Source organism: Lissotriton vulgaris, unplaced genomic scaffold, assembly GCF_964263255.1.
Source record: "Lissotriton vulgaris unplaced genomic scaffold, aLisVul1.2 SCAFFOLD_1742, whole genome shotgun sequence".
NCBI classification, from domain to species: Eukaryota; Metazoa; Chordata; class Amphibia; order Caudata; family Salamandridae; genus Lissotriton; species Lissotriton vulgaris.
Window position 1 is genome coordinate 144,584 of NW_028249354.1, and position 23,153 is coordinate 167,736.

The window sequence follows — 23,153 nt, forward strand, 5'->3', positions numbered from 1 at the left end:
GTGAAAGAACGAGGTGCATACCCCTGTTGAAGTTGTTAACATTGCAGGAATTTTATTAAAGAAGATATCGTTTTGCATGCAACACCTGTAGAAAAAAGACTCTTGCTAAAATACCTTTATAGACGTGTATATATGAGAGGAAAAATACTTCTCAATAAACGTTGTTCTTTACAGTTGTTATATATAAGACTAGATTGTTTCCTTATTCATGTTTTTCAGAATATTTGATATTATCGGCAAGGTGGCATCATACACTGCTTGAAATTTATTAAGTTCCATAAAATGACCCCTCCTGTATTCATATGGAATTGTTAATGTTGCTATATATGTACAATGGCGACCGCATACATATTGCTAACATGACGGTCCACCTGCCCGATTTCAATGCTCGCCCAAAAATGTAGTCCTCTTTTACTGTTCCATTTCACCAAGCAAAATCTGGTGGTAAGAAACATTAAAAACATTATAATGCTCCCCCCGCCATGGGAGAAGACTCTCATGGTGAGGGGAGCTTTATATTTTTTCTTAACAAAAATAAAATCCCATTTTGGGATTTTCAAGAAAAAAAATGCATGTGTGCTGCAGAGGTGTGTCCTGCTGAGGCAGCCCGCAGCACACACTAATATGCACTGCCAGAAACCGCAGTGATGGAGGTTCCTGGCAATGTTTTTTTTAGGTCTCGTAGCGAAAACACAGCGCGTCAGCGCTGTGTCTCGCCAGAGATCTTTTGTTGCTGACCCTGCTTCCCAGGAGACAGCACCTGGCGCGCGCATCGCCTTGGAGGCGAGTTGAAACTGCCACGCGCACGCGAACGCGTGCTGTGGCCAGGCGCTGTCTCCTGGGAAGCTCAAGCACCACACACGCATGCGCATACACACAGACACACACACAAGCACCCATGCACGCACGCACATACATACATACATACATACAGAGACACCCCCCTCACACATACACACACGCGCGCGCACACACACACAAGTGCAGCGAGGCCCCCCTCCCCCGCCCTCACCGTCGCACACATACATACACACACGAGCATACCCACACACACAAGTGCACCAAGCCCCCTAAGCCTTTTCGAACTTACCTGGCCAATGTCGGGGACTCTGCTCTCAGCACGCGGCGCCCAACCTCCTGCTGGCGCGGCCCCGGGGCTCTACACCGCTCACAGGAGCCCCGGGCCGCTAGACGCATTGATTCCGCCTGCCTCCTCTTCCGGTCTGGACGTGACCCCGCCCCGTCACAGGCGACCGTGCCTGACTTCCGGGGCGGCCGCGGCGGGTTTTCCTGTTGTAACATACCACCACCGATCCAACCCCAGGTAAGAGTCAACAAGTGTTACAGTCTGACATTCGACTAGGCTACTACCATTATTATGGCATGTACGTGCTTTCCCAATCTGAGCACCACTTCAAGAGGAACTGGGTGATCAATTATTCGACCTGTCTTGTTTGTCGGTTTAATGTTGTGAGAGGCTGGTAGATAGATGACTCATGTTTAGCTTAGAACTGGTTTGATATGTTCGTGTGAAAGTAAAATGAATTGACCTTGGAAGACCTGTGTTGTGTCTTGCGTGTACCGACTGACGGTTGTTCGGTAGGGTTTATCAGTTTTTTCTCAGAAATTAGGTTAATCGGACCACTGTTTTTATATCAGAGGATCCATATTACAATTGCGAGAGTTTGGGATTCAATGGCGTAGTACTAAATGAACGGAGAGAACAAACCCTAGGCCCCTGCCATACACCCCCTCCTCCCCACGCCCCCCCCCCCAAAAAAAAATTGGAAGCGAACTATATAAAACGGGAGCAGGATGGAAGGCGATTAGAAAGTGAAAAGGCTGCAGCAGCAGGAAATGAAACAAGTGCAGTACCAAGGTCACACATGCACCGAGGGCTGAGGTGGCACCAAGAGTCTTTTTCCACGTACTCTTGTATAGAGGGCGGGTCAAGCCTGTTCACTCCTGCGCCAGACGCTCAGTGTGGAGGTGGCTGTCCAGAGAGGCCGAGTCGCAGGGCAAGAAATGTGTTATGGAAGTCCAGACCCCTCATTTGGCTTTTGCTGATAGTTACCAGTTAACGTCCTGACAGTAAACCAGACACCCACGTGCATCACCAGGGGTAAAAAAAAAAACAAAAAAAAACCACCGTCGATAGCAAGCGCAGATACGAACGGGTCCTTGAGGGAAACTAGTGTAGACATGGGGGAGAGATAAGTGGATGAAAGAGCGGCAATGGTATTGTTGAGTGAGATAGTGGCGGAAGCTCGGGGCAATCCAAAGGGGATCGACTTTGGGGGATGGAGAAAGTTCTGTCAAGGGCCTGGCCACAATGAGTCCGGCGGGTCAGACTGTGTAAATGAGAGATTCAGTGCACTAAGAATCAACTATGCTCCCTCCCTGGCCTCTGGGCCTAGTTGGCCCACCCCATGAACCTCTCTGGGCTCTTTGTCATTTATTGATTCAGGATCCCACATTTCTTTCTGCCCCCGTTGGCATCTGCTACAGGTAGACTGGAGCTCGCAAATCCTCCTTTACTCCGATTCCCGAACCCCCTTCTTTTAGGCATATATTTAAAAGCAGGTACCAATACAGTCAGACAATTTCCTGCCTCTGGCTTCTGGAGTGGTACTTTTAATGCCAAGTAACAATGCTTTCAAGCAACTCAAGCAATGCAAGTCAGACAGCCTATGTGGCCCAACCAGAAACCAATAATTACACACACATTCACGAGAAACAACTGCTGCATAGCACTCAGAGAGTAAGGTAAATTTGGGATTGAGGGGGGGGCGGAGGGGAGTTGCAAAAAAAGAACGCAGACCAGTACCACCAAGAAAAAATCACCTCCTGCGTGTTCTTGACACACAGACCTCAGATGGTCCCAGGCTTTTTCTCTTGCTTATTTAACCACTACACCTATGTCTGTTATAGCTTTTTTTCCCTTCTTAGGTCTCGTAGCGAAAACACAGCGCGTCAGCGCTGTGTCTCACCAGAGATCTTTTGTTGCTGACTCTGCTTCCCAGGAGACAGCACCTGGCGCGCGCATCGCCTTGGAGGCGATTTGAAACTGCCACGCGAACGCGTGCTGTGGCCAGGCGCTGTCTCCTGGGAAGCTCAAGCACCACACACGCATGCGCATACACACAGACACACACACAAGCGCCCATGCACGCACGCACATACATACATACAGAGACACCCCCCCCTCACACAGCATCCATGTCATTGCTGCGACTTTCGGCCAGTCCTGTTTTTACAGCCTACGACACTAAGCATGCTGGGACTAGTAGTTTTACTCTACGTATACCACGCTATCAGCCCGCGAGTCTCGGAATGTTCATTACAGTTACTTGGAATAAGGAAGACTGAAAGTCATCCCCATTACTCGTGACGTGGGGCCATTTAACAGCCATGACTGCAGCCTAGACACGGGCTGTGCTGAGACTCAGTCGGAGCCTCAGCCGCCAATTCCCACCCTCCCTATGTATTGTTGGGGAGGGGGGTGGGAGTGCTGGTGGGGGCAGGGAGCGAGCAGAGATTCAGCGCTGAGGCACGGGTAAAGAGAGGGCCCGGGCGCTGTGAGCGGAGGTATCATTGACATAAGCCTGCGCTCTCAGAGACTGCGGACACGGAGCCTGATGGCCTGCTGCCGCTGAATCCGAGCCCAGAAACATTATGTCATGGTGTTATAAAGCGATTACCGCCTCCCCAGGGGAGGGGGCGCTCGGGTCATCCAGCCATTCACACGTGTCAGCTGAGCCCAGCCTCCCTCGCTTTGTCTGCCGCTTCATAAACAAACACTCCAGGCCAGAACCCACACACGGGAGTCGAGAGGGCACTCACGGGGATGAATACGCACTCTGCACTTGCTGGGTGCTTGCTTACTTGCCTCGTTTCAAGACAGTGGTTGATTTGCCAGTGAGATACTCGTCACTTAATGCTTGTTACTAGCCTATTAAACATTGGTGCATGGGTTTTGGCGTACATTTATTAACATATTATACACTCGATGCCTTGAAACCTTTTGATGAAACGTGCGCTATACAAGAGTATAAGAGATTAACCATTGTTATTTGTAATATCAATACATCTAAGTCATGTAAATACAACTCATATTGCATTACAAATGCTATAGGTGTCACATTTGCAAATGTTATAGCTATTGGCATTGTCATACACAATGCCAATAACTCAAACTTTAATGCTGCGAGACCTATTGCATTGTAAATGCTTGTTATAAATGATCTCTTTGGTGGGAATTTAGAAATGAGGCGGGTGGCTATTCCACCATGGTAATTTTCTCCGCTCCTATGGCGGAACGAGGTGCTGTCTGCCAACATATAAATCTCCCTCTAAATCTTTTTTGCTTGATCTAAAAGGACACGTCCTTTGTAGCTGACTCCCCCATGACCTGGCCGAGCTGACTCCACTGCCTCCAGCCAAGCCTGTTTGGGCAGCTCCTCGCCCAGTGGCCAAGCCCGACATCATCAAAGCACAACATGTCATAAACCCCTCACTGCATACAAGCCCTGTTTTCCACACACACACACACACACCTGTCCATGATGCTTGTTTATGACCCGTTTTATGATGGGAGGGGGCTCGACCTTATTGGCATTTCATCGATATCTGATGGGAGTTCTGGATCTAGCGGGGTAATCCATCACAAACTGGACATCTAGAATATGTGCTGACCAGCATGACTTCGCTCTTTGTATTATTGTGGAAATATTTGTATTGCCATATCGTAAACTTAAGAATTCTTGCCTGCAGCTGTTATTTCTGTATATAAGGAGAAGCCTGGTTCTGTAAAAACAAACAGTCTCCTGAGAACTTACGGCACGTGTTGTCGTACTTCTAGGATGCATGTTACTTGGTTGCAGCCAATAAACTCGATCTTTGACTTCATCTAGAAGACTCCGTGTTTCTGTAAGTCCAGAACAGGGAGAACCTAGAGGTCTTCGGGTGTGATCCCCTGGCACCACCGGGTCTCTAAAAACCCGGCACCTCACTACTGCTGAGCGTCTTTTTTCACCAGAGGTGACCTCAAACATGTGCTGCCGAGTGCACTTGTTCAACAGTAGTGACCCTCAAACATGTCCTGCAAAGTTCCCTTGCTCATTTGAAGTGACCCTCAAAAACATACCGCCGAACTCACTTGTTCACCAGGGGTGACCCTCAAACACATTCCTCAGAACTCCCTTGTTCACCAGAGATGGTCTTCAAACATTTACTACCGAGCTCACTTGTTCACCAGAGCACCATTTGTGCTGTGGCACGTTGTGGCGTTCGGTGGTCTCACCACCTGCATTCAGGTGCAGCCAACTGATTTTATTTCTTCGCCACCACGTTAGTGGGGGGTGTGCTGATCAGAGCCCGGACAGCATTTACATAATACACAACTATATATAAAAACTTTCCATTAAAACAACAAAAAAGTGGCTGTTTATAGGGAAGTTTGCTATTGAGAATCTCTGCTACTTACCCAGACAATTGCTAAATGTATTTCTGGCATTGTTTTATATTGGACCAACGTAGCACTCTCTGGCCTGTCATACTGCACACAACCAAGGGTACTGCTGGATTGGGATGCTTAACGAGCAGAGTCCATATCTTTAATAGTGGAGTACCAAGAAAGGCTGCATGATTGAGGTGCGCTGGTAGAGGTGTGTATGGGACACTGTCCGGCACCATCTTGCAATCCCTTAGGATTCCCTTGGTTGTTCTTACTCATCATAGGCCCTTGCGTCTTGGTAAATAATCCAACTACCAACCTACAGCAGCGAGCAAGAAATCTTCTTCCATTACCAAACTCTTTCCCCTTCCCCTTGGCATTCTGCAGTCAAGACACTGAAATGAATAATTGTACCGACATATGCTTAGGGGTGTTGGAAAATATTTTCACTAGAGCATCTGCATGAAATTCAGGACTTTTGAGGCAATTTGTTTCTCAAGTGCCCTTGCTTCATTCTAAGATTTTTTTTATAAAGCACTGTTGTAAGAAATCCACTTTTTCACCTTCTTCCTGCCTTTATCTCTGCTAGAGACTGCTGGTATTTTGACTCAATGCATTGAAAAACCACTAACTGTTTTTTAGTGCTCTGTTTCTTTTATTTGACTGTATTCAGTTTCTCAACCACAGGCGCAGAACCTGCCTGTTCTTTGCAGGAGAGCTGCAGTTGACCTCACAGGGGTCTGCAGTGGATGAAAGGAAGGGCTGGCCACCTTCCTAGGAGACCTAGTTGACGATATGAAATGAGTATGTCAATGAAACTTTAAAGGGACTAGCAAGGCTGGGATTTGAGAGGAGAAAAGATATATTTCCATCATGTTCTCCACTGAAGCCTAGAATACCAAACTCGTTTATGTGAGACCAGCCTTGGTATTCAATAAAAGGAAAAAAAGAGCTCATATAAAGGTAGTCCAGTGGAGATGAATCCACGGAGACAGAGGGGGCTCCTGCCTGCATCCAGAGGTTAAATATATCCACCACCCCCAAAGGCCCAAGTTACACCTTAATTTTATTACTGGGCCGGACCACTAGTCCTAGTGAAACCAAGTACATTCCAGGCATTTTATTAAATCACTCCTTTACCAATCCGGGCTCTGCTCCCTGGGGGTGGCCTCCACTAAGGCCCTCTATTCCTAACCCTTCGGGAAGCGGAGCTAACCCAAGGGGCATAGCTGAGGCACTCCCTACTTGGTCGCCCTCTTGGATCCCACAATCTGAGACCACACTGGTTAATCTTTATGGAAGAATTAAGGCCGCAGTTTATTTAGGCAATTTCCAACTTGCAAGCAATCCTTTCACACCCTTTCTTTCCTTACTCGCTGGCCTTTCCCTTCCTTAACACACCCATGAGCACTGTGCCTTACATTCAGTGCCCCTTGCCATACTCATAAGCACTGTGCCCTACTTTCAGAGCTCTGATTTGCCTTGCCCCTTGTGACATGGGCAAGCATATCATCTGCTTTCAGCCCAGTCGTGTGACCTTTTACTTTAGGCATAACCTTTTTACCTTCTACTTCTGGGCAAAAGACTCCTATCAGCCCGCCGCGTGACCATTTACTCCAGTGTACTATTTTACCTTTTTCTTCTGGACAAGCATGTGCTTTCAGCCCACCAGATAACCATTCACTTCCGGTGTACCATTTTACTTTCTACTTCTGGGCAAGCATCTGCTTCCAACCCGCAGGGTGACCCAGTCACCCGTGTACAAAAGTCTTACAGGCCACAGGCCGCCAACATTTAGGTCATTCAGCTTCAGCGCAGATGTATTGTGGCCTCGGGACACCACCAGAGGCAAAAGGCATGGTACAATTAATGCCCAGTAATCTCTGACTGCCCTAGGCCACCAAGAAAAAGCCTCACAGGGACCAAGCTCCCAACATCCCAAAGAAGAGGCTTAAACTTATATTTGTACCCATGACTCAAGGTTAATGTCTCCTTGATTTACTACAGATGAATAGTGCCCTGGTCGATTACTTTGGCAGATGCTATGTGCCAGGTTCTAAATGGACTATGGGCAGCCAGCTGCAAGATGGAAGTGAAGACTCATCGTGAGAGGCTGGAGAGAGGAAAGTGGGGAAAGCTTGAGTGCTAATCAGGGGCACAGGAGGTGCTGCAGCACCCCATAAAACTTGAAAGATTTTAGATGGAAAATGCAAATAGAGGGGTAGTTCAAAGGTTTTTTACTTTGGCAGCAATTTTTGTGTTTTCAAAGAAACACCATCAAATATCCCCTATGCTGTAGTGAGGTGACGTTTTTGAACCGCACCCCACTTGAAGAATACTTTCAGCACCACGGGTGCTAATGACCGGGGTGCAGTTGGGCTTATGTGAGCCTAGTCTGGACCTAAACAGTGAGTTAAAGTTTGATTACTTATTATCCGTTCCACAAAATATATCAGTACTTTTGAAAAGGTTGCAATGGCCCTTCAAACTCTGGATGCATGAAATGTGATATAGTGGCTCGGAGTTCTATTGTTATATCATGGTTGAAATATCGGCCTTCAAAAACATCACATCAACTGTATCAATCTTACTACTCAACCAAAAGGTAAGCCTAGGTATGTGGATGTGAAGGACATTCTATGCTTACCTTGAAGATGTAGTAATTATTGCAACCACCCACACATCAGCATTGTGAATAGTGTCACAAGATTGACCCCACCATCATAGTGGTCAACAAGGAAGTGCACATAATTTTTGTCACTCAGTTCCTATAACTATGTGTGTGCTACTACCTTGTTCCATTCAATGACATCATTCAAACCCTGTTGGTCAGCCCGTTCCTGATAGAACCATCTGGCCTCCTTGGTAGTCAGTCAATTCTCAATGCTCAGTGCGTCTCCCCATACTTTTTCTAAGACGAGCCATTTGATATCTCTATGATGATGTTTCTGTTCTCGATAATGTCCCACCAAGCGGGTAGTCAATTTGCCGGCCATGATGGTACTCAGGTGTTCCTGAATCCTGATCTTAATCTTTCGGGTGGTCAAACCAATATAGTGAAGCCTGCATGGGCATGTCAAACGGTATATAACGTTGGTGGTGTTACAGTTGGTAAATTTGTTCAAATACCACGTTCTCCCGTCCACCAGTTGCAAATTACTGACTTTCCCTGTCAGGACATATACAGAGCATCCACCGCATGGGTGATGCCTTGCAGGGAGTCCCGTAGTCTTCATCTCCTGCCTAGTGCGAGTATGTACCAACTGATCCTGCAGGTTCCTAGATCTTTTAAAAGCAAACCTGGGGGGGGGGCATAACAAATCAATCTGTGCTCAAAATCCTCAGCCTGACAAAGATTAGCTCATGCGGCCAGGAGCCTGTGCATTTAGCGCATGTCTAGCTCATGGCTGCCTGACCTGAACAAGAAGAGTGGCTGTCCGGTTTACCTTTGCTCACCCTGACAGACACTCTTCTTCACTGGAAAAAGGTGAGGGTCGTGGCCTCTTCGACTGTACGGACAGGCCGCAGCTGGAAACCTGGGCTCAGACAACGTTAACTTGTAAAAATGTCAAATTAATGAAGTAACAGTATCACAAAATGTGCCGCATTATGCCCCATAATGTATCTTTTCTCACTGCATAATTTACTCCACTTCACCACATAATTTGGCCCGCCTCAGCACCCCCACCCCTGTTTCATAATTCCAGTGGCCCTGGCTCTGGTAAACCACACACCTTGAACACCTCTTCATAGAATGAGTCTGAAAAAGCAAGATAGGTTGACTTTCCTGGACAGTATTTGGCTTCCATGTTCATTTATTTAGTTTTCTTATATAGCGCAATAGCACTTCATTTCATTTGTTTATCCAGAAAATCTGTGTCCGCCTCCCATCATGCCACTCATGTTGATGTCTTAAAATGGAAATCTGATTTTAGTGCTGGCTGGGTGGTGGGCAGGGCATATATGGTGTTCTCAAACTATGAAAAATGAGCTTCTTCAAAAATAACCGACTTAGAGTGAAGTGCGGTGAGGGTACAGGTGCAGACAAATTCCACAAAATGTATTTTATTTCTAATTGTTTGGAGATTTTGTTGGGCTACGTTGTTGCCCTGTTTATTCATGTACCATTTATGTGGTTCCTAAATGCAATTCTCTGTTTGGGTGCCTACCGAACTGTTGTGAATTTGATGCGTTAGTGCAGGTAATATATCCAATAAATGTCTCTACCAGTTTGTAGATAAAAATATTTCAACTCATATAAAAGTCAACACATCCCACCACTTTCCTGAGTTTGCTTCAAGGCTGAAGGTAGTTAAACAATTGTATTCTCTATTATGTTGGTAATATTTTCAAAATTTACACGCAATCACATGCTCATAAGAAAGTGTTTCTATTTTATAGCATGCTGGTGCTTAACATTTTAAGCCATTACTTTATAGGCCATAAACTGAACACTCCCGTTATAGATAATCTTACAAGCTTTACCCCAGGTACATACTATGTGAGGAGGGCCTCCTCGTCAGAAGAGCTTGAAAAGTTGTTTTTAGGTTTCGCCTGCACATCGCTTGTGCTGTGCTTTAGAAATCTATTGTTTTTTAATATAAACGTAAAAGGGCCTCCTGTGCCATTTACCATTTCTCCATTTCTATTGGCTTTAGAATATTTTCCTGCATTTACCAATGCTTGACCCTCATGTGCTTCTCTTATCAGTTTCCTGCAGCCGAAATACTGTGAACAACCGCTTTGGTGGAACTATATTTTCATAAAGTTTTGCCTTTTACTCTTGCAGCATATTTATATAACAATTTATCACCCAGTGGGATAGAGTGATTTGCATAGAATCACAGAATGTTGCGCAGCGCTGCAGAGACTCGAACCAATCGCCAGATCTCGAGTCAGCAGCTCTGGCCACTGTGCCACACCCTCTCCACTTCCGTTTTATCTGTCAGGGAGCTCTTTCCTTCCCCCCGGACGATGATTGATGAAAAAATCTCTTTATTCATTACGTAGGCGAAACCGATGCATTACCAATTCTTGTTCATATTACTAAACCCTTATCCTTCCCACAAAAGGTCCCTCCTCCCATCAAGAATTGCTTTTTCCTGTTGTGTCTCGCATAAATATGGTAAGAAACACAGAAGTATATAGTATGGTGAAATTCTGTGATAAATCGTGTTCAAACTAATGTTTTATTCATACTTGTAGATGCTTGTTAACACGCATCTTCGTTTGAACCCTTTCACGCTAGGGGAAGATTTTTTGGGTGTGGCCAGCAGGACCAGTCCCCACGTCTTAGTGCAGTGCTGGGACGCAGGCGTCTAAGGCTGGGCAGCTAATCTATACTGCAGTATTACTCCTCTACAGTGGGGTAAATTAAGCTGTGATCAGGCCCGTGGAAGCATGCTAGACCATAGCTTGCTGAGCACTGGAGGTTTTTTTTTCTACAGGGACAAAATCTGGCGAGATGAGATTTCGTCTCTATAGAAACCCCTTATAACCAGGAAGTGTTTGCTGTCAGAGCAGTGCTAACACTATCTTATAGGTAGCTATGGAAGGCTTGAAAGCTTAATGAAGATAAGAGATACCATGTGGACTTAAGAGTAATAATGGGACTCTGCAATGGTGACTTCCAGTCTCTTTCCGAGGAGGCAATGTCATCTGCGCTGGGTGATCCTGCTGCAAAAATACAGGCAATGGACTCTAAATAATGAGGCGGAAGATATTGGCCTAAAAGGGAAGTGTGTACAGGGAGTGCATTTATGACATATGATCACCCACATTCAGGAAGTTCTTGGGTTTGACCAAGCACCTACCCTTGAGGAAGGCTTTTTGCCAATATGAAGAGCGCAATCCAGAGCAGACAAACTGGTGTGATGTTCTGAGGCAAATGGTGCTTAAAGAATGAAGCGGATGTGGACAAATGATCGGTTTCACGATTTCTGAATTAAAAAAAAATTCACTGTCAACTTTTGAAACCGGCTTTTCGCTGTTTGAAATGGGGTCTCCATTTGGCAGTGGTTCGCACCCTGTCCAAGTAGGGACCCTCTCTCTAGTCAGGGTAAGTTAGACCCTCAGAATAACCCTGCTCACCCCCTTGGTAGCTTGGCAAGAGTAGTCAGGCTTATCTCGGAGGCGATGTGAAAAGTATTTGTACACACACACACAAACACAGACACACACAAACAGACACACACACAGTGACAACACTACAAATGGATTCCACACCAGTTTAGAAAAATTGCCAATATTTATCTGATTAAAATAAGACCAAAACAACAAAACTCCAACATACACAAGTCAAGATATGAATTTTCAAAGATTAAATAGTTATAGCTTCTAGAAATCAATGCTTGCGCTTGACCAGGACAAAGTACCTTAGATGCATCAAAAATCAAAGACGATGCATGGAGCAGGGGAGGTGAAGCGCTAAAAAAGCAGGTGTAGCATCAGTTCCTTATGGCTAAGCAGGTCATTGGAACGTTGTCGCTCAGGGACAGTGCATTGCGCAGAGGAGGTGATGCAGCACTGTAGATAGTGATTTGTTGGTTCCTTAAGGCGGTGCAGAGTCATTGAGCCACTAACTTCCAGTGACGATGCGTGGCGCAGGGGAGGTAACGCGTCATTTGTGGGCACGATAACTTGGTTCCTTACTGCGGTGTCAATGATGAAAGTGACGCTCAGGGACAATGCATTGAAAGCCAAGTCGTGCTGCATCGAATGCACGGTTTTGAAGTAGGTGCTGCATCAGAGTGGTGCGTCACAGACTTTGGTGATGCAGTGCTCGAGACTCACTCAGCTATGGTTCTTTGGAGGCTTTGCGGTGAAACGTTGAAGCCTGCGTTGGAAGCCACGGTTGTTGTGTCAAGCGGGACCATGCTTCGGTGCAGGCAGCTGCGATGTGTCAAGTTTTGTAATGATACGCCGGTTCCGTAATGACGCTTGAAGTCAATGCATTGATTTTTCTTCTTGTTGCACCAGAACTCACTTCTAAGGGCCCAGAACTGGAATTGGCACCACTTGGCAGCAGAGGAGCCCAGGTGCTGGCAGATAAAGTCTTTGATGGCCCTGAGACTTCCAACAAGGATGTTCACCTATGGGAAAGATAGGCCTTGCTGTAGTGAAAAAACTAATTAAGCAGATTTCCCATACCAGGACATGTAAAACTCACAAGTACTGTCCTACCTATTAATTACATTGCACCCTGCCCCACCCCTGCGACCCCCACCTACCTCTCCACTCCCATTCCCTGCCAGCCGCTGCTGCTATTATGGCTATAGTTTTGGAACTGCGCAGATCCAAAATAATTTGGCAAATATCTCAACGATTCAGTCAAAAAGACTAGAAGAGAAGAAAATGCTACAGCCAAGTACACCTTTTGCTGCGAAAAAATATTTTTTTTCTCACAAAAAAGTGGCACAAACTGTACAAATAAAACGTCCTTTTCGAGGCCAAGCCTGACGTTGGGGAGGGGGGGATAAATTTGATCACAAGTGCCAAACACAACAATTCTGACTATGGAGGTATTGATTATAGAAAGACTTCTCTTTTCTATGACAATTAGAAACCTCAAATAACCGACAAATGGGTTCTGTCAATAATAAAACATGGATATTCTGTCGATAATCAGCCTACAAGAATCTTCAGGGAAGCACCAATGCCAAAAGATGTGGTGAGATGAAATAGCTTCTAAAAGGAGTAAAGGTACTGTTGTCACTTGGGGCAATATCAGAAGTGTGGGTTCCAGAAAGAGGTTAAGGTTTTTATTTTGTTAGTTTTCAGGTGCCAAAACCAGATGGGTCATTCAGACTAGTCATGGATCTGAATGGACTAAATAGTTTGGTAACCCAACTTGCGTTTCAAATATTTTAACTCTCCAGGAGGCGATAACAATGGTATCAGAGATAGATCTATTGATGACTATAGATCCCCAGGATGCTTATTTTCGTGTTCCAATTCAATAGAAAAAAAGAGATCATGAAATTCAATTTCCTTGTTGTATTCTCGTTTGTAAACAGTGAACAATTGAACCTTAGTTTATGTTTGTCCTTTTCTAGTATGGACTGGGACGGGGGCTGAGTTTTCGGATAATGAAACATAACTTATTAGTAATCTTCAATACCTGAACCCTTAGTCCTCCCCGTCACTGTCCAAGACCCCCTCCCCCCTTGACAGCCCCGTTGGTCTCTCATTCCTCAATGCAGCTTCCTTAAAAGCTAGTCTTGATGTGAGAAACAGGGTTTAGTAATACAAATATACACGGGTCTTTGCAAACTGTGTTTACAAGGAGGCCACCCTCACATAGCATGGACTGGGATGGGGAGGACTAAGGTTTCGGGTAATGAAGATTACCGGTAAGTAATGTATTCAATAATGTACATGGTTCCTTCAATCCATAAGAAATAGTTCAAAACCTTGACTATTCCTTGCTGTCTTGTTGTTTAATTTATGTTTTAAAAAACTATTTTAAAACCTCTGACAATCTGAGGCTGTTTATAGAACTATGCATTACACAGCTGTGTCCTTTCTCTGGTAATGTCAATTAGTTGTTCTTTACGAGTTGCTGTAATCTTTTCTACAGTTTTAGATTTCTGTTTTCTTACACAGAATTACCTTGAACAATGGGCCGCTCTACAAGTGCTGCCTCCAGAGGAGGAAACAGATCATCCTCCTTGAAAGGTGCCAGGGCTCCAACATCCAAACCAGGCTCCAAGAGCTCCAACCCAGCTTCAGGAAGGGCAAAGGCCACAACTACATCCTTCTCAATGGGCAAACCCACAGCTCAGGGTACGCACTCTAAGGGTACCACCATCTCTGCACCCTCTTACAAGGCTGCTAGCAGTGCCCAATCCCATCAAAAAAGCAATTCTAGTAGAACATCATCATCTAATATAACCCTGGGGAAGGCAGTCAAAGCAAAAACACAGGGTCAGCAAGCCAACCCAAAATGGCATGAATGGCGAGAAAACCGCATCACAGCTTCTGTAGCACACAAGATTGCCAATAGCCATTTTGTGAATGATAAGAGTTCAGAGGTGCCACAGTCTTATCTCAAGGCAGTTGTGGGTCCGAGCCCTGTCATACAGACCCCAGCTACGTCCTGGGGAATTCAGAATGAAAAGAGGGCAGTCCAAGAATATGAGCACCTCAAGTCCAGGAATTCAAGAGGAGGCATCAAAGTTGAAGACTGTGGGACCTTCATTCACCCAAAGAAGACCTGGCTGGCTGCCACTCCAGATGGTATTGTTAAGAATAACTCTACTGGAAAGCCCATTGGCCTCCTGGAGGTCAAGTGCCCATACAAACACAAAGACCACACAATAAGAGAAGCCTGCAAAGATGACAACTTCTGCTTGACCCCAGCTGGTGGTTCCTACACTCTCAAGAAAGACCATCCATACTACACACAGGTGCAGACACAGATGGCAACCACAGGTGTCAAGAAGACTGACTTTGTGGTGTACACCGAGAAGGAGACTACCATTGCTCCTGTTAAGTTTGATGCTAAGTTCTGGAAGGTGACTGAGCCCAAGCTGGAAAAATTCTACAATGATGCAGTCGTTCCGCATTTGGAGAATAATAACCACTGAGCATAGAGTAAACGAGAATACAAAATTGGAGGATGCACTGGGTTCCATCAATGTCAAAGTTATCAGATGTCAGTGTCAAACCAACTAGGATACATTTCCATAATACACATGAATCGCTCGACCCACATTCTACAGTAAAGTAAAAGTGTAACTTTGTGAAAGAACGAGGTGCATACCCCTGTTGAAGTTGTTAACATTGCAGGAATTTTATTAAAGAAGATATCGTTTTGCATGCAACACCTGTAGAAAAAAGACTCTTGCTAAAATACCTTTATAGACGTGTATATATGAGAGGAAAAATACTTCTCAATAAACGTTGTTCTTTACAGTTGTTATATATAAGACTAGATTGTTTCCTTATTCATGTTTTTCAGAATATTTGATATTATCGGCAAGGTGGCATCATACACTGCTTGAAATTTATTAAGTTCCATAAAATGACCCCTCCTGTATTCATATGGAATTGTTAATGTTGCTATATATGTACAATGGCGACCGCATACATATTGCTAACATGACGGTCCACCTGCCCGATTTCAATGCTCGCCCAAAAATGTAGTCCTCTTTTACTGTTCCATTTCACCAAGCAAAATCTGGTGGTAAGAAACATTAAAAACATTATAATGCTCCCCCCGCCATGGGAGAAGACTCTCATGGTGAGGGGAGCTTTATATTTTTTCTTAACAAAAATAAAATCCCATTTTGGGATTTTCAAGAAAAAAAATGCATGTGTGCTGCAGAGGTGTGTCCTGCTGAGGCAGCCCGCAGCACACACTAATATGCACTGCCAGAAACCGCAGTGATGGAGGTTCCTGGCAATGTTTTTTTTAGGTCTCGTAGCGAAAACACAGCGCGTCAGCGCTGTGTCTCGCCAGAGATCTTTTGTTGCTGACCCTGCTTCCCAGGAGACAGCACCTGGCGCGCGCATCGCCTTGGAGGCGAGTTGAAACTGCCACGCGCACGCGAACGCGTGCTGTGGCCAGGCGCTGTCTCCTGGGAAGCTCAAGCACCACACACGCATGCGCATACACACAGACACACACACAAGCACCCATGCACGCACGCACATACATACATACATACATACAGAGACACCCCCCTCACACATACACACACGCGCGCGCACACACACACAAGTGCAGCGAGGCCCCCCTCCCCCGCCCTCACCGTCGCACACATACATACACACACGAGCATACCCACACACACAAGTGCACCAAGCCCCCTAAGCCTTTTCGAACTTACCTGGCCAATGTCGGGGACTCTGCTCTCAGCACGCGGCGCCCAACCTCCTGCTGGCGCGGCCCCGGGGCTCTACACCGCTCACAGGAGCCCCGGGCCGCTAGACGCATTGATTCCGCCTGCCTCCTCTTCCGGTCTGGACGTGACCCCGCCCCGTCACAGGCGACCGTGCCTGACTTCCGGGGCGGCCGCGGCGAGTTTTCCTGTTGTAACATACCACCACCGATCCAACCCCAGGTAAGAGTCAACAAGTGTTACAGTCTGACATTCGACTAGGCTACTACCATTATTATGGCATGTACGTGCTTTCCCAATCTGAGCACCACTTCAAGAGGAACTGGGTGATCAATTATTCGATCTGTCTTGTTTGTCGGTTTAATGTTGTGAGAGGCTGGTAGATAGATGACTCATGTTTAGCTTAGAACTGGTTTGATATGTTCGTGTGAAAGTAAAATGAATTGACCTTGGAAGACCTGTGTTGTGTCTTGCGTGTACCGACTGACGGTTGTTCGGTAGGGTTTATCAGTTTTTTCTCAGAAATTAGGTTAATCGGACCACTGTTTTAATATCAGAGGATCCATATTACAATTGCGAGAGTTTGGGATTCAATGGCGTAGTACTAAATGAACGGAGAGAACAAACCCTAGGCCCCTGCCATACACCCCCTCCTCCCCACGCCCCCCCCCCCAAAAAAAAATTGGAAGCGCAACTATATAAAACGGGAGCAGGATGGAAGGCGATTAGAAAGTGAAAAGGCTGCAGCAGCAGGAAATGAAACAAGTGCAGTACCAAGGTCACACATGCACCGAGGGCTGAGGTGGCACCAAGAGTCTTTTTCCACGTACTCTTGTATAGAGGGCGGGTCAAGCCTGTTCACTCCTGCGCCAGACGCTCAGTGTGGAGGTGGCTGTCCAGAGAGGCCGAGTCGCAGGGCAAGAAATGTGTTATGGAAGTCCAGACCCCTCATTTGGCTTTTGCTGATAGTTACCAGTTAACGTCCTGACAGTAAACCAGACACCCACGTGCATCACCAGGGGTAAAAAAAAAAACAAAAAAAAACCACCGTCGATAGCAAGCGCAGATACGAACGGGTCCTTGAGGGAAACTAGTGTAGACATGGGGGAGAGGTAAGTGGATGAAAGAGCGGCAATGGTATTGTTGAGTGAGATAGTGGCGGAAGCTCGGGGCAATCCAAAGGGGATCGACTTTGGGGGATGGAGAAAGTTCTGTCAAGGGCCTGGCCACAATGAGTCCGGCGGGTCAGACTGTGTAAATGAGAGATTCAGTGCACTAAGAATCAACTATGCTCCCTCCCTGGCCTCTGGGCCTAGTTGGCCCACCCCATGAACCTCTCTGGGCTCTTTGTCATTTATTGATTCAGGATCCCACATTTCTTTCTGCCCCCGTTGGCATCTGCTACAGGTAGACTGGAGCTCGCAAATCCTCCTTTACTCCGATTCCCGAACCCCCTTCTTTTAGGCATATATTTAAAAGCAGGTACCAATACAGTCAGACAATTTCCTGCCTCTGGCTTCTGGAGTGGTACTTTTAATGCCAAGTAACAATGCTTTCAAGCAACTCAAGCAATGCAAGTCAGACAGCCTATGTGGCCCAACCAGAAACCAATAATTACACACACATTCACGAGAAACAACTGCTGCATAGCACTCAGAGAGTAAGGTAAATTTGGGATTGAGGGGGGGGCGGAGGGGAGTTGCAAAAAAAGAACGCAGACCAGTACCACCAAGAAAAAATCACCTCCTGCGTGTTCTTGACACACAGACCTCAGATGGTCCCAGGCTTTTTCTCTTGCTTATTTAACCACTACACCTATGTCTGTTATAGCTTTTTTTCCCTTCTTAGGTCTCGTAGCGAAAACACAGCGCGTCAGCGCTGTGTCTCACCAGAGATCTTTTGTTGCTGACTCTGCTTCCCAGGAGACAGCACCTGGCGCGCGCATCGCCTTGGAGGCGATTTGAAACTGCCACGCGAACGCGTGCTGTGGCCAGGCGCTGTCTCCTGGGAAGCTCAAGCACCACACACGCATGCGCATACACACAGACACACACACAAGCGCCCATGCACGCACGCACATACATACATACAGAGACACCCCCCCTCACACAGCATCCATGTCATTGCTGCGACTTTCGGCCAGTCCTGTTTTTACAGCCTACGACACTAAGCATGCTGGGACTAGTAGTTTTACTCTACGTATACCACGCTATCAGCCCGCGAGTCTCGGAATGTTCATTACAGTTACTTGGAATAAGGAAGACTGAAAGTCATCCCCATTACTCGTGACGTGGGGCCATTTAACAGCCATGACTGCAGCCTAGACACGGGCTGTGCTGAGACTCAGTCGGAGCCTCAGCCGCCAATTCCCACCCTCCCTATGTATTGTTGGGGAGGGGGGTGGGAGTGCTGGTGGGGGCAGGGAGCGAGCAGAGATTCAGCGCTGAGGCACGGGTAAAGAGAGGGCCCGGGCGCTGTGAGCGGAGGTATCATTGACATAAGCCTGCGCTCTCAGAGACTGCGGACACGGAGCCTGATGGCCTGCTGCCGCTGAATCCGAGCCCAGAAACATTATGTCATGGTGTTATAAAGCGATTACCGCCTCCCCAGGGGAGGGGGCGCTCGGGTCATCCAGCCATTCACACGTGTCAGCTGAGCCCAGCCTCCCTCGCTTTGTCTGCCGCTTCATAAACAAACACTCCAGGCCAGAACCCACACACGGGAGTCGAGAGGGCACTCACGGGGATGAATACGCACTCTGCACTTGCTGGGTGCTTGCTTACTTGCCTCGTTTCAAGACAGTGGTTGATTTGCCAGTGAGATACTCGTCACTTAATGCTTGTTACTAGCCTATTAAACATTGGTGCATGGGTTTTGGCGTACATTTATTAACATATTATACACTCGATGCCTTGAAACCTTTTGATGAAACGTGCGCTATACAAGAGTATAAGAGATTAACCATTGTTATTTGTAATATCAATACATCTAAGTCATGTAAATACAACTCATATTGCATTACAAATGCTATAGGTGTCACATTTGCAAATGTTATAGCTATTGGCATTGTCATACACAATGCCAATAACTCAAACTTTAATGCTGCGAGACCTATTGCATTGTAAATGCTTGTTATAAATGATCTCTTTGGTGGGAATTTAGAAATGAGGCGGGTGGCTATTCCACCATGGTAATTTTCTCCGCTCCTATGGCGGAACGAGGTGCTGTCTGCCAACATATAAATCTCCCTCTAAATCTTTTTTGCTTGATCTAAAAGGACACGTCCTTTGTAGCTGACTCCCCCATGACCTGGCCGAGCTGACTCCACTGCCTCCAGCCAAGCCTGTTTGGGCAGCTCCTCGCCCAGTGGCCAAGCCCGACATCATCAAAGCACAACATGTCATAAACCCCTCACTGCATACAAGCCCTGTTTTCCACACACACACACACACACCTGTCCATGATGCTTGTTTATGACCCGTTTTATGATGGGAGGGGGCTCGACCTTATTGGCATTTCATCGATATCTGATGGGAGTTCTGGATCTAGCGGGGTAATCCATCACAAACTGGACATCTAGAATATGTGCTGACCAGCATGACTTCGCTCTTTGTATTATTGTGGAAATATTTGTATTGCCATATCGTAAACTTAAGAATTCTTGCCTGCAGCTGTTATTTCTGTATATAAGGAGAAGCCTGGTTCTGTAAAAACAAACAGTCTCCTGAGAACTTACGGCACGTGTTGTCGTACTTCTAGGATGCATGTTACTTGGTTGCAGCCAATAAACTCGATCTTTGACTTCATCTAGAAGACTCCGTGTTTCTGTAAGTCCAGAACAGGGAGAACCTAGAGGTCTTCGGGTGTGATCCCCTGGCACCACCGGGTCTCTAAAAACCCGGCACCTCACTACTGCTGAGCGTCTTTTTTCACCAGAGGTGACCTCAAACATGTGCTGCCGAGTGCACTTGTTCAACAGTAGTGACCCTCAAACATGTCCTGCAAAGTTCCCTTGCTCATTTGAAGTGACCCTCAAAAACATACCGCCGAACTCACTTGTTCACCAGGGGTGACCCTCAAACACATTCCTCAGAACTCCCTTGTTCACCAGAGATGGTCTTCAAACATTTACTACCGAGCTCACTTGTTCACCAGAGCACCATTTGTGCTGTGGCACGTTGTGGCGTTCGGTGGTCTCACCACCTGCATTCAGGTGCAGCCAACTGATTTTATTTCTTCGCCACCACGTTAGTGGGGGGTGTGCTGATCAGAGCCTGGACAGCATTTACATAATACACAACTATATATAAAAACTTTCCATTAAAACAACAAAAAAGTGGCTGTTTATAGGGAAGTTTGCTATTGAGAATCTCTGCTACTTACCCAGACAATTGCTAAATGTATTTCTGGCATTGTTTTATATTGGACCAACGTAGCACTCTCTGGCCTGTCATACTGCACACAACCAAGGGTACTGCTGGATTGGGATGCTTAACGAGCAGAGTCCATATCTTTAATAGTGGAGTACCAAGAAAGGCTGCATGATTGAGGTGCGCTGGTAGAGGTGTGTATGGGACACTGTCCGGCACCATCTTGCAATCCCTTAGGATTCCCTTGGTTGTTCTTACTCATCATAGGCCCTTGCGTCTTGGTAAATAATCCAACTACCAACCTACAGCAGCGAGCAAGAAATCTTCTTCCATTACCAAACTCTTTCCCCTTCCCCTTGGCATTCTGCAGTCAAGACACTGAAATGAATAATTGTACCGACATATGCTTAGGGGTGTTGGAAAATATTTTCACTAGAGCATCTGCATGAAATTCAGGACTTTTGAGGCAATTTGTTTCTCAAGTGCCCTTGCTTCATTCTAAGATTTTTTTTATAAAGCACTGTTGTAAGAAATCCACTTTTTCACCTTCTTCCTGCCTTTATCTCTGCTAGAGACTGCTGGTATTTTGACTCAATGCATTGAAAAACCACTAACTGTTTTTTAGTGCTCTGTTTCTTTTATTTGACTGTATTCAGTTTCTCAACCACAGGCGCAGAACCTGCCTGTTCTTTGCAGGAGAGCTGCAGTTGACCTCACAGGGGTCTGCAGTGGATGAAAGGAAGGGCTGGCCACCTTCCTAGGAGACCTAGTTGACGATATGAAATGAGTATGTCAATGAAACTTTAAAGGGACTAGCAAGGCTGGGATTTGAGAGGAGAAAAGATATATTTCCATCATGTTCTCCACTGAAGCCTAGAATACCAAACTCGTTTATGTGAGACCAGCCTTGGTATTCAATAAAAGGAAAAAAAGAGCTCATATAAAGGTAGTCCAGTGGAGATGAATCCACGGAGACAGAGGGGGCTCCTGCCTGCATCCAGAGGTTAAATATATCCACCACCCCCAAAGGCCCAAGTTACACCTTAATTTTATGACTGGGCCGGACCACTAGTCCCAGTGAAACCAAGTACATTCCAGGCATTCTATTAAATCACTCCTTTACCAATCCGGGCTCTGCTCCCTGGGGGTGGCCTCCACTAAGGCCCTCTATTCCTAACCCTTCGGGAAGCGGAGCTAACCCAAGGGGCATAGCTGAGGCACTCCCTACTTGGTCGCCCTCTTGGATCCCACAATCTGAGACCACACTGGTTAATCTTTATGGAAGAATTAAGGCCGCAGTTTATTTAGGCAATTTCCAACTTGCAAGCAATCCTTTCACACCCTTTCTTTCCTTACTCGCTGGCCTTTCCCTTCCTTAACACACCCATGAGCACTGTGCCTTACATTCAGTGCCCCTTGCCATACTCATAAGCACTGTGCCCTACTTTCAGAGCTCTGATTTGCCTTGCCCCTTGTGACATGGGCAAGCATATCATCTGCTTTCAGCCCAGTCGTGTGACCTTTTACTTTAGGCATAACCTTTTTACCTTCTACTTCTGGGCAAAAGACTCCTATCAGCCCGCCGCGTGACCATTTACTCCAGTGTACTATTTTACCTTTTTCTTCTGGACAAGCATGTGCTTTCAGCCCACCAGATAACCATTCACTTCCGGTGTACCATTTTACTTTCTACTTCTGGGCAAGCATCTGCTTCCAACCCGCAGGGTGACCCAGTCACCCGTGTACAAAAGTCTTACAGGCCACAGGCCGCCAACATTTAGGTCATTCAGCTTCAGCGCAGATGTATTGTGGCCTCGGGACACCACCAGAGGCAAAAGGCATGGTACAATTAATGCCCAGTAATCTCTGACTGCCCTAGGCCACCAAGAAAAAGCCTCACAGGGACCAAGCTCCCAACATCCCAAAGAAGAGGCTTAAACTTATATTTGTACCCATGACTCAAGGTTAATGTCTCCTTGATTTACTACAGATGAATAGTGCCCTGGTCGATTACTTTGGCAGATGCTATGTGCCAGGTTCTAAATGGACTATGGGCAGCCAGCTGCAAGATGGAAGTGAAGACTCATCGTGAGAGGCTGGAGAGAGGAAAGTGGGGAAAGCTTGAGTGCTAATCAGGGGCACAGGAGGTGCTGCAGCACCCCATAAAACTTGAAAGATTTTAGATGGAAAATGCAAATAGAGGGGTAGTTCAAAGGTTTTTTACTTTGGCAGCAATTTTTGTGTTTTCAAAGAAACACCATCAAATATCCCCTATGCTGTAGTGAGGTGACGTTTTTGAACCGCACCCCACTTGAAGAATACTTTCAGCACCACGGGTGCTAATGACCGGGGTGCAGTTGGGCTTATGTGAGCCTAGTCTGGACCTAAACAGTGAGTTAAAGTTTGATTACTTATTATCCGTTCCACAAAATATATCAGTACTTTTGAAAAGGTTGCAATGGCCCTTCAAACTCTGGATGCATG

The 23,153-nt window shown here is 46.2% G+C and overlaps 1 protein-coding gene across 1 annotated transcript; it reads left to right on the forward strand.

Moving 5' to 3' along the window:
• Positions 1-14,073: 14,073 nt before the first annotated feature.
• Positions 14,074-15,197, forward strand: LOC147663591 (uncharacterized). The gene has a single exon (XM_086950334.1). The coding sequence runs from the start codon at positions 14,074-14,076 to the stop codon at positions 15,040-15,042; it is 969 nt and encodes a 322-aa protein (XP_086806460.1). The 3' UTR covers positions 15,043-15,197.
• Positions 15,198-23,153: the final 7,956 nt, after the last annotated feature.

Excerpts from the sequence above, each read along its gene's own strand:
- LOC147663591 (XM_086950334.1), top strand. The coding sequence starts at position 14,074 with ATGGGCCGCTCTACAAGTGCTGCCTCCAGAGGAGGAAACAGATCATCC.